Source organism: Rissa tridactyla, chromosome Z (genome assembly GCF_028500815.1).
Source record: "Rissa tridactyla isolate bRisTri1 chromosome Z, bRisTri1.patW.cur.20221130, whole genome shotgun sequence".
Lineage (NCBI taxonomy): Eukaryota > Metazoa > Chordata > Aves > Charadriiformes > Laridae > Rissa > Rissa tridactyla.
In genome coordinates this window covers 71443864-71461640 of record NC_071497.1, presented here as the reverse complement: position 1 = coordinate 71461640, position 17777 = coordinate 71443864, and the positions used below count along the sequence as shown (strand labels likewise).

General features: G+C 38.8%; 1 protein-coding gene across 1 annotated transcript in view; it reads right to left on the bottom strand.

The window, feature by feature from the left end:
• OXCT1 (3-oxoacid CoA-transferase 1) overlaps positions 1-17777 on the bottom strand; it is an 89822-nt gene that overhangs the window by 22691 nt on the left and 49354 nt on the right. Inside the window, exons 9-13 of the mRNA XM_054185188.1 lie at positions 16103-16214; positions 15538-15632; positions 14867-14915; positions 11694-11766; positions 10856-10931 (exon numbers count right to left, since the gene is read on the bottom strand). Of these exons, the coding sequence (XP_054041163.1) occupies positions 10856-10931; positions 11694-11766; positions 14867-14915; positions 15538-15632; positions 16103-16214 (405 nt within the window). The remainder of the gene's footprint in view (positions 1-10855; positions 10932-11693; positions 11767-14866; positions 14916-15537; positions 15633-16102; positions 16215-17777) is intronic.

Sequence of the window (17777 nt, the reverse complement as noted above, 5' to 3'; positions counted from 1 at the left end):
ACATTAAAGAAAGAATACATATGCCTCACGCTACGCTCAGAGTTAGTAAAACTACTATTTCAAAAACTCTCACAGAAGACAATGAACACTTCTAGTTTAAACTACAGTCCTCATGCAGGCTTCCCAATCAATCTGAATTTTCAGGCATCTCCCTGGCAGACCTTGAACAAGTTACCTAGGATGACAGAGTAAAGATTTTAACAATGTCAGTATGGTCTCTGATGGCCACAGACACAGACTAGGTGACAGGTACAGAATCCATCACCAGTCTCAGGTTTCTTATGAAAGAAAACAATTATATCATGCCAGGGACAGATACTAAAATTCAGAGCAACTGGAATGGTATGAACTCCACAGAGAAAAGCAGAAAAGAAGGTAATGCAGTGGATACAAGATACTTCCATCATCACCATCAATGGTGCTAACCCTGCAGTCACACAGATGAACATAGGACCCCTTAAAAGTTTTCTGCTCTGCCCTTCTCTGCAGTGGCATGTGAGCACTACTAACAGATGAGTCACACAGGTCTCCCTCTCTGTATAGGTGCTGCCTGTCTGCACAGATGTGCCAGCTTCAAATGACACACACAGCACAAGCGAAGAGGTCATCAGAGCCATATATAACTATTTAATAAAAATATCTCATCAATTGTTGTGGGGTTAGATGTGGTTGGTTTGGGGTTTTTTTGTTTGGAAGGGTGCATATTAGCATAGACCTTAGATTTGTACAAAAAGGGTATCAATCAGAAGGTAATATCAAAAAATACATACGCATACATCTACTCTAACTATATAAAAATGTAGATGACAATCTTTTGCCCATTGCTAACAGTTTGGTCCAGTGTTTAAAGGAAAGGTACGTTTACAGTTGATTCTAAAATGAAGGCCACAAGTCTTCCAGATTTCACTTTCCATTTCTTCAGTGAAAAAGACTGGATGAAAAATGCATCAAAAAAGCTGAAGATTAAGTGTTATGAAATATACTTCCTTGTCCTATTTTCCACTGATTTTATGTCCTTATGTGGCACAACTACAGAATTATTTTAATTATACTGTCAACTATGACGCCTAAATTAGATTTTACCCTGAGAATATGACAAAATGAACATTATGAAGAAACACTAGGAAATCATTAACGGGATTTTTGAATCAGTAGAGTTGACAATGCAACAATACAACAAAGAGTTAATACTGGAAGACTGCCACAAAGCTGAGGACACTTTGTACATGCACAACAGGGTGAAGATGTATTTTAAAGGATGTCCAAAATAAAGATTTAGTTGTATGGCCATACAGAAAATTACCTGATTCTCAAGAATGCTGACCAGATATCTCCTAACACACAAGTAATGAAAAGCAAAATTAAAAATTAAGTATCATTTTTGAAAGAATGGAACATAAGTTCTTGAGTGACTGATACTTCTTGGCAAAACTTATTAATAACTTTTCCTTAAAATATAGCATACACAAATATGTGTACTAACTATATTTATATTTTTACTTCCCATAATCAGAAAATTAAGGCAGTATAAAATACGTGCAAATAAAGTTGCTAAAATTTTATTTCTCTGTTCTTACTTACTTGAAATAACTGTTGGCAACAGATTCAAATGAATGAGTGAAATTCAAATGAATACACTGAAAAACTGCAACTCAGGAACAACTCAAAACAGCCTGTGACATGGTTCATTGAAATGGATTTGCTTTACAGAGAAGAATGTTATTTCAGTGTAGTGGGACCTTTGAATACTGTCTCCAAAACACACAGCATAGCGTGCAAAAATTAAATATTACTGCCAATGTAATACTAGTCTCACTCGAAAATGATGGTTCCATGTCGTAGTCAAAATTGTTACCACTAACTCACAGATCAGGAGTGTATTTAGACACATGCTTGCATTTTTGAGATAGGCAGAATTTCTTCAGCGGCTCTCATTATACAGATGCCTAATGCATTGCTGCCACTTCCCACATTGAAAATTTAAGAGATTATGAATAAAACACCAACAGTGAGCTCCTACATTCCTTCTGCAGTCTGAAGAGAAATAAACACAAACAAAATTGATAGAGAAAGCTCAAAAAGGTGAAAGAAGTAAAGCTAACACAATACTCTCCCCTTCTCCGTTGAGGCTCCAGGACTCTTCCTGTGGTGTTAATTACATGCTGCAAGGGCTCTGCAGGGCTTCCAGGCATGTGTTTGTTGGCGGAGAAGCGGTAAGATGATATACTACTGTAGGCTTCATTCCAAGACATGTGTCCACAAAAACATAGTATCTTTTCATATTAAAATAATATCGCATTGAAATGTAGATTTCCAAGGAGACTCTAGGTAACTGCAGGTCCTGTCCTCCTTTTTTCAGCTACTGCTGTAAAAGCCCTACTCAGTCATGTCCTAGATATCAGACTTCTTCACATTACTACTAAGAGAAACCCAGTCACTGAACATAATTAACCTGCATATTTTCTACTCATACAGAATTTAGCTAATTTGTAGCAACAGGGCTCCTTGGAGAAGACTTACGGTGCTCTCAGGCATTCAGGGATACATGTCCTTTCTCCCATCATTAAAAATTATAATTTCAAGTCAGAAAAGCTCTTGCTGTGGAGCCTTCTGCTCTCACAAATAATAACTAAAAACAAAACCAAACCCAAAAAACCCTCCCACAGTCACATACTCAGCTGGCCTCTGACAGTTTACTTTCATTTTAAAATGGCTTTACCAATGAACATGCAGTTCAGCTCATGGTCAAAGCGTCCAAAACTGTGCAAAAGATGTACTTTGAAGGCCTGCAGAAAACATACCAATAATATATAGACTCATATTCATAACACTTTAGGTTATACTGACCTCTACAGATGGTAAATTAAAAGATTACTAAATTTTAATTGGGTTTCCTCATGTCTTCCTTTCAGATAATCTTCTTTGATAAAGCTTAGAATTTTTGTATCATTTTCTTTCAATTTATTTCATTCTTAAGGCTTTAATCCTTTAGGTTTGGCTAGTCTTAGTCAGAGCATTAAAAATTAAGGCTGCTGCTTCTTAAATTCAAAGAGTGTTTATTTTTTCCAAGAACGATTCAGATTTATGTATCCAAACTGCATCAACCTGCACGAATTACTCTCTTCCTCAGCCTCCTAATTGCATTATCTTAGCTATCAAAACAAGAATTTTATACTCCACCAGAAGAATATACGAAGCTAGGATTAATTTTCTTGCTGAAAATTGTATTTGGTTTATATTGTTTGTAGGGAAAAGATATGTTAAATAGTATCAGTCCCGATATCATCCCTGAGGCTGCTACTTGTTAACTGAACTGCTGGCCACCAGGCTTTGACCCTGGTGGTTTAGGAAATTGCCAGCTTTCTTGGCACCTTTGGATGTATTCTGTCCGCCCTCATGGACTTACACATGGCCGCTTTTCTTAATCAGTCCTCAGTCCTCTTCTACAGTGGATACTACCCACCCTCCCCCAATTTCTACCACTATGCCACTGAAGTCCAAGGCAAACATGCTGAGTACCTCAGCCTTAACCCTGAATCATAGAAACATAGAATCATTTAGGTTGGAAAAGATCTTGAAGACCATCAAGTCCAACTGTAAACCTCACACTGCCAAGTCCACCACTAAACCACATCCCTAAGCACCACATCTACACATCTTCCAAGTACCTCCAGGCATGGTGACTCCACCACCACTGTGCTGGGCAGCCTGGTCCAATGCTTGACAACATTTTCAGTGAAAAAATATTTCCTAATATCCAGTCTAAACCTCCCCTGGTGCAACTTGAGGCAGTTTCCTCTTGTCCTATCGCCTGTTACTTGGGAGAAGAGACCGACACTGACCTCTCTACAACCTCCCTTCAGGTAGCTGCAGAGAGCGATAAGGTCTCCCCTCAGCCTCCTTTTCTCCAGGATGAACAACCCCAGCTCCCTCAGTCGCTCCTCGTAAGACTTGTGCTCCAGACCCCTCACCAGCTTTGTTGCCCTTCTTTGGATGTGCTCCAGCACCTCCATGTCTTTCTTGTAGTGAGGGGCACAAAACCAAACACAATATTCGAGCTGCAGCCTCACCAGTGCCAAGTACAGGCGGACGATCACTTCCCTGGTCCTGCTGGGCATACTATTTCTGATACAGGCCACAATGCTGTTGGTCTTCTTGGCCACCTGGGCACACTGCTGGCTCATATTCAGCCAGCTGTTGACCAACACCCCCAGGTCCTTTTCTGCCAGGCAGTTCTCCAGCCACTCTTCCCCAAGCCTGTAGCACTGCATGGGGTTGTTGTGACCCAAGTGCAGGACCAGGCATTTGGCCTTGTGGAACCTCATACCGTTGGCCTCAGCGCATCGATCCAGCCATATCACAGATCCCCCTGTAGAGCCTTCCTACTCTCAAGCAGATCAACACACCCGCTCAACTTGGTGTCATCTGCAAACGTACTGAGGGTGCACTCCACCCCCTCATCCAGACCGTTGATAAAGATATTAAACAGAACTGGTCCCAGTAATGAGCCCTGGGGAACACCACTTGTGACTGGTCACTGGCTGGATTTAACTCCATTCACCACAACTCTTCAGGCCTGGCCATCCAGCCAGTTTTTTACCCAGCGAAGTTTTTTACCCGTGCACCCATCCAAGCCATGAGCAGCCAGTTTCTCCAGGAGAATGCTGTTGGAAACGGTATCAAAGGCTTTACTAAAGTTCAGGTAAACAACAGCCACAGGCTTTCCCTCATCCACTAACCGGGTCACCTTCACATAGAAGGAGATCAGGTTAGTCAAGCAGGACCTGCCTTTCATAAACCAATGCTGACTGGGCCTGATCACCTGGTTGTCCTGCATATGACGCATGATGGCTCTCAAGATAATCTGCACTATAACCTTCCCCGGCACCGAGGTCAGACTGACAGGTCTGTAGTACCCTGCATGCTCCTTCCAGCCCTTCTTCTAGATGGGCATCACATTTTCCAACCTCCAGTCCACTGGGACCTCCCCAGTTAGCCAGGACTGCTGATAAATGATGGAAAGTGGCTTGGTGAGCACTTCCACAGCTCCCTCAGTACCCCTGGATGGATCCCACCTGGCCCCATAGGCTTGTGTGTGTCTCAGTGGTGCAGCAGGTCACTAACCATTTCCCCTTGGATTATGGGGGCTTCGTTCTGCTCCTGGTCCTTGTCTTCCAGCTCAGTGGACTCACTACCCCAAGAACTACTAGTCTTACTATTAAAAACTGGGGCAAAGAAGACATTAAGTACCTCAGCCTTTTCCTCAGCCTTTGTCACTCTGTTTCCCCCGTATCCAATAAAGGATGGAGATTCTCCTTAGCCCTCCTTTTGTTGCTAATGTATTTATAGAAACATTTTTTATTGTCTTTTATGGCAGTAGTCAGATTAAGTCCTAGTTGGTCTTTGCCCTTCTGACTTCCTCATTGCATAACCTCAAGACTTCTTGTGGTCCTCCTGAGTATGTTACCCTGTCATTAATGATACAGTTCATAATTTTACTTTTCACCTGCAATAAGTTTCTAGGTACTGAAATGTGATGTCACACATTTCATCCATTTTGCTCTTTCATATTCATCAACTTTCAGCTGCAGGGCTCCTCACCACTGGTTCAATGTTTTTTTCTGCTGGTACAGCATGTCAGCCATATCAGTAGTTATATTATTAGCATTGTTTAATGACTAAGGGATGTTCAAAAATGTATATTAAGATGACAGAGGCCCTGGTGTCACAGGGGAACATGTCAGAAGTTCTGGTGTTTTGTTTTGACCTATGCTAAGCCTCTGATACATGTCACAACAACAACCAGAGTCATGTACCCTCCATTAGGGAGGCTGTAGAAAATAAAGCAGTACTTTGTAGTAACCTGTAGCCACCAGAAGGGCAGCAGGAACTGTTTAATAAAATATTCCTATTCTGACTCTCAAAAAGTCACCAGTAGAAAGGAACTACAAACAAAGTAAATACAGGCAGGGAGATGTGCAGTCAATCCCACAACTTTTAAAATCCCAAGTGAGACAATTTAAACTGCCACAGGAGCCAGGACTGCTGCGACAGTGCATGCTCATGCTGCTGTTCCGTAGATGCAGTGAAGCTGCCCTGCTAGCAGCAATTTCTGACAGTAGCTTGAGAGACACAGATACGTCAGATACCTATCCTTCACTCAGGAAGTAAAACGTGGCTCCATCCAGTAGCTCCGAGCAGCCACAGGCTCCCCTTTGCTCTGGCCTGTCTGCCCTACTCCATGGCTGTGTCCTCAGTGTTTCTCTGCCACCTCTCCTGACCACCTTCTCCCAGCTGCACTCTGTTTCCAGGTGCTCCTCAGAAATTTGCTACTTCTTTCTCCTTTCCCTCGCCAGAAACCCTCTTGTTAGTTGGAGAAATACCAAAGGGAGGAAGAGAAAAAGCCATTAAGTAGTAGTGCTTAATGGAGTAAAACTATCAATAAATGACAGCGTTTAGGAAGTAACTTCTGCCTAAGCAAACAGCACTGTTTACAGCATGTACTTAAAATATTCTCACCCTCATCTTCCTTTACTCACGGGATTTTCCTCTCCATTAGAAATTAGCAGATAAGAGCAAAGGAAGGGTTGTAATTATTGCAATGAGCCTTCCTTAGCTCAGTTCCTAGTAAGTGCAAGTAAATACACGCATGCACGCACTGTGCCTCAAGTGTCATCAAGCTCTTATGGGACAGAAAGGACAGCTTCATGATGGCACTTATTCAAAACACAAAATCTGGAGTTATTACTTGCCTCTAAAATAATGGTGAATACCATCAATCCAAGAACACAAATGCTACAGCGTGTAAGAAATACTTGAACCAAACCTAAACACAAAGCTAAGTGAAAAATGTTTCAGTAAAACACAGTTTAGAGTTTTCTTACACTATAAGCTTTCAGCAAAGTCAATCTTTCTATCACCCCACAAAAAACTTGTAACTAAAAAGAGGTGCATGTCGCTCATAATTCAACCTAACATGAATGATGATAACATATCATCTTATTTACAGAAAAAGGAGGAAGATCTCAATGCCTACATGCTGGTTAATCCCATTTTAAAAATCTGTACTGCACAATAGTAATAACACATTAATAAAGCAGATTAAAAATCATCTGACCAACAGATCTCAAAACAAAGTAACCAAAGGGAAATAACTGCTGATTGGAAAGGCTCCCATCTGGATTTATGGAGTGTCATCAGGCGTATTTACTTACAAGTAGGCACAATGTCACTGAAAAATAAATCTGCAGACAGCTAAAGGTTAGTAAGAGTGGCTAATGATGATAGCAAAAACTCACAAGGACCCATACGGTGTATGCTAGTAGAAGGGTACACAAAAAGACCAATAAAAGCTATCCAAAGTTGTATTTTATGCTTTCCTGTTTTGAAAACATACATGTTATTCATAAATTTGGAGCTGAACAGAATGGAGAGGTATCTTCAGAAGCAAAATAAGCAATTTCAATATTCCAATTGTGACATAACTTTGGAAACTGATGCTAACAAGAATCAAACAAGTTCTGGACAGTCAACTAAATATACTGGGAAAATGTCTGTGGAAAATATCTTGATTTTTAAGTTTACATAAATACAGCAGAAGTTGGATTTTCACCTTTTTCTCTAAAGGTAACTGTGTATGTACCCTGAGCAAAATTTAAATTTTTGATTCCATACTTAAACAACACCAAAACATACTTTGTTTAGAAACTTATTGTTAAGCGTGACTAATTTTGTCAAATGTAGAAAAGACAGAACTATGAAAAACACCAAAAGCTGGCATGAGAAAATGGCAATACACTTGACTTTAACAGCAACTTTTAATTTTAAAAGAAAAAGTCCTGCAACTCTATTTACAAGTACTATAATGAATAACAACCCCAAACACTGCTTGCTAAAAAGCTTTGGAACACAGCAGCAAAGTTCTAGAAAAAGCCAGTGGGAGTGGTGGTCAAAATAAGAATAAAACTGGCAATAAAGCACAATGGACTTTTTAAAAATAAAAAAAAAACAAAAACAAAAAAACAACCAACCAACCAAAAAACAACACAAAAAAAACCCAAAAAACAGACCCCAGGTAAAATGAAATTAAGCAAGAAAACAAGTGGCAAATTGCTCTGGCTCATGACATTGCTTTTCAAGAACTGTCTAGTGAATAGCTTTTAGATTCACCACAGATGCAACTGCATGAAATTTTATATCCTGAGATACCAATATGGTCAGTTGAAATTACTGGGATTTTTTTGGCATTAAAATCTATCCACTGATGATTCAGGAGTGCCTTTTTTCAGACATTTCAGCTTTGTGAGCTATCACTAGAGGTGCATTTTTGCTGGTTTACTAGGAACGCTTTAGAGCAGGAAACTTTGTTCATTACTTGTTCACTTGGGTATTTTGAAGAGTAATTCTCTTGCTGCTTCAATTTACAAAAGCAACAAAAATGCAAACAAAGCAATTCTTCCTACCTAAAATATAACCCACGCTCTTCTGCTTTCTAATACGCCTTTCAGAAACAGCTTGAGTACACAGACGGCTTTATCAGATACATAAAAATTTAACACTGCTTTTTCAGGACCCAAGGATTGTCAAGAAGAAAATCTCAGGAGTTAAGTAATCTTGAATATAAAGGATAGTCTGGGGACATCTTTATACAGTGACTCTCATTTTTCAAAAGCATAAAGAGAATGTCAGTCTAAAGCAACCCATCCAAACAAAACCGGGAATTGATCTGACAATTGAAATAAAAAGCTGTATACATTAAAATCATCTTGAAGTGTGCCTATAAGAAAATCTCTAAATGCTATTTAAAAAAAAAAAAAGAGCTCACACTATAACAGCTTACCTTTACATGTTTTTTCTAATCCATCTTCAAAATTTTCAGAGAATGTAAAAATTCAGAATTATTTTTAAAAGCCACTATGTAAGCAAGTAATTTCTACTTGTATAAGACATCAGAGCCACAACAAGTTAATGAAGGAAGTGCTTTCACAAAAAAAGAGCTACTTCATCCGGTAAAAGAAAAGAGCAGCTCTGAGATTGATATGAAGGAAAAAATATCCCACTCAGCTTCTCAGTGACATATATCTGCAGTACTGGACCGACAGTGTAGATTACTTACATTTATTTACGTCAATCATCTGGAAAAAAATACAGTTTACTAAGTGTATGTTTTTTAAAGTTAGCTATTTAAAATATATAAATAGTGTTTGGGTGATTGAGATACAGAGCCATGGATAATTCAGGTAAACTCCGATTTTAGTTATCTGAGGTTTCAACTCCTTGAAAACTTACACTATCACACTTTTTCCATGGCTCAAACAGCAAACCTAGGGTTAAAAATGTAATTTGATTTATCCCTTATATTGCAAAGTGTGGGGGGGTTCTTCCATAGAGGCTGGTTTCAATATTTTGGATTCTAGTGACAAGTTCTTGTAACTCAAGCCAAAAATTAAATTGGAATTGGATAATGCAAAGCTAACCAGTATTACCTTAATGCATGTCATACTTGGACTCCTACAGTGTATCTGACCATCAAATTATGTTTAAAACACAGGGTTCTATGAAAAGACATAAAACAGCAATAGAAGAGCACACACAGGATCCCACAGTGAGGCACTAACAGCAGCATTAACTTTCAGACCCCATTTTTCACAGTATTAACTGGATGACACTGCAAGTAGATAACAGTCTTGAAAAAGCGAGCACTTGTAATAGTAGGGACTGAAAACATCTAGCCATCACTAGTCTGTCTGTTCTCATGTGTGTGGCCATAAAACCAGGCTGTGCTGTGAGAACACCTAAGGAAGACTGTTTTCTTATGTATTTATCTCCTATGTGTCATGTTCCAACCTACCCATAACCCCTTCACATCCCCTACAACTGCTGACACAGACACCTGGAATTGCCCTTCAGACAACCCTTTCTCCCACATTTGCCTGTACAGACCCTGTCCTCCATGACTTGCGCATTCACAGGCCTGCTGGAGAGGCCACACAGATGTCTGGGCTCAACTAACGCTTCTCCAAGAGACAGGACGTTCATTCATGTGTTTTTCCTCCTCTACCCTGGTTTCAGTTTTCAAAGACTTTTCTGAGACCTTTAGCACTGCCCAGACAGATAGAAATATGCCGCACCACTTTAATCAGGCTAAAAAGAAAATTTGCTTCTAGTCATCTCTGATACAAACCATATCAGACATCTCTGATACAAACCATATCAGAAAGTACCATATTGAAAGCTGTTAAAAACACCAAACTTCTAAACCATGGGAAAGATACATATTTTCTTTAATGTTAAATCTTAAACTGTGTTCAAAGAATGGCTTAATGTCATCAGCTGCTTAAATAATACTGGGAACAGCTTATATTGAAGTACCGCTTCCTTCTAGATGTATGCAAAATGGCAATTCTGTGATCCTTTGACAAGAACACTGAGAAAAATAATGCAGAATTTTTTTATAATGAGCTACATGCTATTTTACACCTTCCTTCAAGTTCTTGCTTCCAGGTACAAGAGTTGTCACTCTTAAGAAAAAGCATCAGTCTTCAGCAAAAAAATATGACATTTGAAAGGCACAGACCCAAGAGGAGGGAAAAGGGTTACATAAATCATGTTTAGTTTCTCACAATGCTTAGCGTAAGCATAATTTTAGAGGGCTGACTCCTGATAATTGATTGCTTGGTGCCAGCAGTACACGAGAAAATGTGTTAACCTTAAAGCCGCACATATCCTCTATTTTAATGCTTTGAGCTTCGCAACCGCCGTTCTCCTTGAGAGCATTTCTCCTTTGCCTGACCCTCAGCTACATTTATATTATCCTAAATACAGTGCACTGACAGTAGTACAAAAACCTACTTACAGGAATCATCCAGTTGGCGAGGTCACCGTACTTAGACACCTGCATAGCTCCAAGCATTGTCAGATCAACATGGCCTCTGGCAACAGAAAGTGCATAATTAGCATATCATGTTCAAGTAACATCCCACAAATCTTAACAAGCTTTTGTTCACATTCTCATTACATAAATATAAAGACGGCGGCACACCACAGAGGTAGCAACCATTTTGTCACACACGTGGTTGGGGTTTTTTTCCCCTCTACATCTATTGCTAATGCAAATTTTTCTGTCTGCCTACTGAGCCTCAAAAACATTATTACTTTTGTCTGGTTTTGGTTAATTGCATGCACAGTCATCAGCTCTGAACTCATATTTCTAAGTGCACTCCTTCACATATTTACATGCACTCATTATCTCTCAGAGCCATTAGGATTTAGTGTTTGTTTGCATCCAACCTCCTTCCCGAAAAACAAACAAAAAACAGGTGCAGACGGTGAATTTCCATTAGGGAGGTGGAATGAGGATCACAGTTGCAAGCTGAGCAAAGAGAGTATACAGAGTGCAAGTACAGATTAGATACTTGGAAATGACCAAAAAGTAGCTGTTAAAACATAAATGTGTTTATATACGGCCAGGTGGTGGTAGACATGAACATCACTACAGTATCTATTAGTTACAGTGTTTTTCTATTTCCAATTGCTAGACCTAATCCTCTGTAAACCATCCCTGATTAAGGCTATGATCATTTTACTGCTTGTTAGATGCTAACCACATTTCAAAGAATTACTAATGAGTTCAGCCACTGACTCAGTTTATTCTTTTCATGTTTCAAAAGATCAGGGTTTGTGGTGTTACATACCCTCTTATCATTGCAAATGATTCATCGCTAGAGAAATAGGAAGAACCTGGAAGAACAGTGACTGTCTCCTTACCTGTAAAAGAAATAAGCTATAGTATGTATGTATTTCGTCTCTTTGATATATGAAGTCACAGCTATTAACCAAGAAATAAGGGGGTTTTTTATCAAATTCCTTTGGATTCTGTACAACTATGGACCTGATTATACTTACTATGTCACACGTAAACCTAATCGATCATAATGAATTGTGAAGCAGTTTGTTACAGTTTTTAATGATAGGATTGCCCACTCTTTGATCTCCAGCAGTTCCAGGCAAGACATCATGGACACCAGAGGCTAAGAAATCTCTGTGGACCTCAGCTTTCTGCTCTAGCCACAGAAAAAGTGAGAGGTAGCTCTCCTTTGAAACAGAGAAAGAGCACTTTCAGGAGACAGGGAGGTTGCAAAAAGAGTGAGCAGACCACATTGAACAGTCTGGACTGATAATGATGTAGAACACAGAAAAGTAAATCACAGATCTAGTCTAGTCTTGTTTTGTTAAAGTGAAAAAGAGAATGTGCTTCTGTGTGCTGTACTGTTCCCCGCACAGTTCTTGGGTCAAGCCACGCAGCACACACGGAGGTGTCTCATTTTGACTCTCTCCAGAGCCCTCTCTTTCCTCTCCTGTGAGCACTTGGAATCAGTCCAAGCAACAACCATGTGTACAGGGCACCTCTGGAAAGGCATAAGAAACACAGCCAAAGGTGAAATTATAAACCAAGCATGGGAAACCAGAAAGAAAAAAAAAACAAAACAGAAGACTAACCAAAGAAAAAGCTAGTGTAACAACAAAGGGGGAACAAGAGTGACATATCATTAAACAGTTCCCAGAAAACAGGGAAAAATAGGCAATAAAAATAAATAAGAGGACTGGAAAAAGGAAGGAAACACTGTAGGAAAGTTAAGAGATCTCAGATACCTGTTTTAATGTTTTGAGTTCACTTGATGTATATTATATGCCAAGACATTTTACAGAAATTAAATTTTGACACAAAAAATAGTACAGAATTAAGGCCAAACAAGCAGTCTTGCAATCTGATCACAAGAATTTACCATGCAAACATCCAGACCCACTGAAACTACCTGAATTGTCTTTCCCTACCAGGGACCCATCCAAGGGAGCAGGAGAGACAACAGGGCCTACAAGCAGCAACATGGAGTGAGAACCCTGGGATAAAGCGACAAGCTAATGCAACGCTAAGAAAGAGGCACAGGCTGAGGACCACAGAATAATGTACCAAGGGCACTGTATTACCCACTTCTCAAATATGCTCTCAGGAAGTCTGTACTTGTCTACCTTTCAATTACTGTGAAGATAAACTTCATGTGAGACATTCAGAAAATGGGGCACCCTCCCCCCAGCCCCCATATTTCAGAGCAATACAATTACATTTGCAGATACGAATTTGGCAAAAGCCCAAACTGGGAGTATATTTTGAAAATGTAGACTTCGGGGGCTGATACCATACCATTCCAGTCTATGAATGCAAACAGAATTAAATCCTATTCCTTTTGCCATTTGAATTCTATTTTCTTCACATGTTTCTTTAAATTTGCCTGGAAAGCACCCAGAGTGGCTTTAATCCAACTAAGTGTCAGAGGGATTTAGCAGCTTCTGTGTGTTTCAACAATGATAACAATAATAACTTTGGTGGTAGAGCTGGAGTTCACCTATCCTGTGTCCTGTCTACTGCAGCTTCAGAGGAAGATATGAAGGTGCCTAACAATGAAGTACCAACACAAGAATAATCTGATTTCCATGTTGCATTCTAACCTCTTTATGTTAGCTTCATCCCTGCAAGATTATCTCTTCAGAAATATTTATCAACGATAAACAACAATTCAAGATCATCCTGACATCCATATAAAAGCACAGTGATTTTTCAGAGTTTTTATCAAGTTCTTGGATACTTTTTTTCAATCATCACTCTGTTAAATTGTTCCTTTCTAATGCATCTGTATCAGAATTTAAGTTCTAATATGTGTGCATATAATTTCACCTTTTATAGTAATTTTTTGATTCTAAATATTTTTTCCTTCCAATGTCACTTTCAATAATTTTAAAAAAAAAAAAGCGCACATGAATTTCAATTCAAGAATTAACACAGCTCTCATGTGCCTCTGGCATTTTCCTTCATTCAGTGTATCACAACAGTTATCTAGCTACTGGTGAGATGCTGGACTCAATTCCTTAAAAATTTCTTACTTCAAATCAGAAGATGGTCTTAAATAACTCCTTATTTAGAACATAATACTGAAACAGGGGCAGTATGATAATAGTACCAATTAGTCAAACCAGATAGCAAATGTTTCAAGTCAGTGAACAATTGCTGGACTGCACCTGATATTAAATTAAAAGCTTGTCTGATGTCAGTGCACTATCTCCTTTGACTTTTCAGAGTTTAATTTTACTTGCTAATAGCAGCTGAGAAAGGTTCTGTCTATACAGATACATACATAGATACTCATACATATATGTGTATGTATGTATATGTACACATAAATAAAAAATACAAAATCCATAGGTTTTCCATAGAAAAAAACCCACAACTCTAAGATGCCAGCTATGGGTCTACAACCTATGCCATTAACATCAATGAGCAGCCACCTGCAGCAGAGCCTCCAGTATGGCAGGTCCCAACAGGGGAGCTCTGTCCCCCTGCCCTGGCTACTGCTCGCTCTCCGAATGCAAACAAGCTGCATTTCTGGCAACTCACTAGCCAGGAATAAACCAGGCCATTATACACAGGATGTTTTAAAACCTGTCCCAAACTTAAATCATTAAAAGCCATTTTCTAGAAGACACAAGGTGAAAGGTAGCAGGAAAACAAATCCATATTCATGTATAGGCTTCACAGAACAACCTCACCTCTGAAAAGGAAGCTTTGACTCTTAACTGCTTGGCCTGGAAGAGGGTTTCCCTCAGTAGTGACTAAAATGCATCAAAGCGTAAGCTTTCTAAATAGAATACTAAACATCTCCATTGATCAAAACCAACCTTCACTTAAAAGAAGACAAGTATTTATAAGTAAATAAAACAGGATTCTGTGTTCAAGTACTGAATCAAAAGAAAATTTTTAGATTAACAATGAATAATCATTTCCCATAAATTGAATTTATTTAGAAGATTTTACCTGCATTAATCAGGTCTGGATCTACCTCATTTTCAAGTGGATAAGGACCCTGACAACAACACAGACGTATGTCAGCTTTATATTAAAATACTTTTGAGATACATTTCATAACTGCTTTATTATTTCTAATGTCTATTACTGAAAACAGATCATCACAGACATGTATTTTTTTGTCTTTAGCAGAACAACATCCCTGACAACATCAATTAACATATCAGGACTGACAGACGTATTGTTAGAGGCTGTTAGAATGACTAAATAACCACGGGTTTGTTTAGTTTAAGTGGCAGACATTTTTCAGAAAAAGGTACGCAGGTGCAGCTTCATAAAGCCATATGACAGTGAAAATAACATTCACTTTAAGCTCTATTTAAAATTATGTTTGATAAAGCTTACAAGGCTTGGTCTTGCAAACTACTGAAGGTACTGATTCCTTCCAGCAAAAAGTGTACTTAAGAACATACTTAGCAAAGTAGCACTATAATCCTGAAATGAGCATTTCCTTAAAAACTTGTCTTCACTACAGTGAGAATTTTATGATCATGCAATATGGCATATATTTGAATATGATTTTTAGTAAAATTATAATCAGGTTGGGGGTGAGTGGGAAATAAATCCCATGCACTGCAAGATAATTACACCGTAGTAAATGACCAAGATAATATTCTTACCAAACCCAGGACACCATTTTCGCTCTGTAAGTGAACAGTTATGTCTGGACTGATGAAGTTACTGGCCAACAGTGGGATTCCAATACCCAGATTAGCTGAAGAGAAGTGGTTAAGGCATAAACAGGAACACACTTACTGCAAACTAGTAAATTTTAAAAAGTTATCATTGTACTACGATTAGATTAGAACTGTTCTCTTCACAAATACTTTCATTTTTAGTTAGATGCATCACATTTGTGATGAATTATTTTGACATTTGGACTGTCTAATTGCATTGTGTCAAATACTTTACATGATAAAAAACCCACAGTGCAAGTAAACTTAATTTCCAACGTATGTAACTTCTTCAAGAAATTCTTGCGAAATATACAACTGCTAACAAACTCTGCAGATATGCCTGGATAAAAACTCCAGGTACCTTATGCCTTAACATCCAATCTATATTGTCAATACAATGAGAGAATCCCAGGTTCTGGGAAGGACAATGAGCATGTTTTAAACAAAACAGCTGCGGTTGTTTTTCTAGTGAGTCCTCACTTTAACCTACAGCAAAGCTGAAGGATACCATACATGCCATCCTCAAACTCCAGAGCAGCCCGTCTGATGATCCTCTCCCTCACATTGTCTCCTTGTTTTTGTTTGGCTTTTGAGTCTTCAGGCTTTCGGATTGATAAGCGCTGCAAACGAAGAAGTAATCATAAGAAAAGGTTAGAATCCAGATTCTTGCTTCTCAAGACACAAAAGCCTGGTTTGTGATTGCACTGACATGCTTGATCTAAGAATAATGTTATTTATCCATCTTCTACAAAAATCGACCTTTAATTCTATCAGTTCAAGCTTATCTAAGCCAGCGGACTCATCAAATATCCCCAATGATAGCCTTAGAGCAAAATCTTATTTCTTTGTCTGTATTGCCAAGGCTGAGAGAGTATGTGATACATAAGCAACTAGTTAAGAAGGCACCAGGCATTAGTGCAAATACTAGCAAGTCTGAGATTCATTATCTCAGAGATACCTAAATAGACTTGTAAAATGTCAGTCTCAAATGCTCTCCTTCTGCATTCTTTCAATTCAGTGGTGCTATTCTAGATTTATACGTGTGAGACAGACAAGTGCCAGTCATCTAAAGATACTGAGAGCTAAGCAAATAAGTTTTCAAACATATATCTTCATAATCTTGCACAAATCTGCTTGAACTTGTGTCCTGAGATTTCCTGGCATTAAGTCCATGCTTTCTAAATCACATGTAGGTGAAAATGCCACAATATTCAAGAAGTTTGTAAGACCTTTTTGGTAAATTATTGTTTACATAGATTCTATTCTTTGCACACCTCTCCCATGCATATAAACTGCTCTGGGCAACCTCATGTCGTGCACCTCCATGTGTCGTCACATCCTGTCCTACTTCAGGCCATAATGAACATATCAGGCAAAATTATCCTCTGCTCCTTTTCATCACCACAGAAGACTTTTTGCAGTGTCTTTTTTCCCCCATGTTGGGATTCACTTTCCTGTTAGGCAGTCAGAAACAGTCAGTATCAATCCTTTTACACTTCCCAGCAACTTTCTTTTTATGCCTTGGCTATTTTCCCTAGAATTGCTTCACTTGCAAGTTATGGAAAAAGTAAGAACAATCACAGAGGGTTTTTCTGCAGCAAAAAAGAAGGCTGGATAGACAGTATGACTTGCACTAACAGGACCATGTCTGAGCCAAATTAGGCAGGAACTGCTATTTAAAGCCAGTAAAATTATGACAGACTAGATTTTCTTTATTCTCTTTATTTCTCATCTCCCCTCTTACCACTTATCATACTGAACGCTTTCCTATGTACAGCCACTTCCTTCATATATAATCTTTTATGGAAGAGTAAATAAATCTGCCATTTCCTTCCTATACTTCTATTAATGAGAGGCAGCACTGCCAGAATTACAAAATTACACAACCAAATTAATCTCTGTTACAACTTTGCTGTGCAGTTTATTGTAGCTTTCCTTTTTCTCCTCTCACTTCCTTTTTTTCCTAAGCACATAGGGAAGGTAGGTAGATGTATTCACTTATGCAGACAAGCCAAAGAAAATCAGGTGTTTGTATAAAAGTCTTCCCTGGACTTTGGCAGTCACCACTACCAAACTGCAATAAGAACCTCAGTTTAATAAATGCAAAATGGATTTCTCTCATGAAAGCTAAAAGCTTTTCTGTGAGATGTTGCATCCATTCAGAAAAAGGAAACAGGCCATTA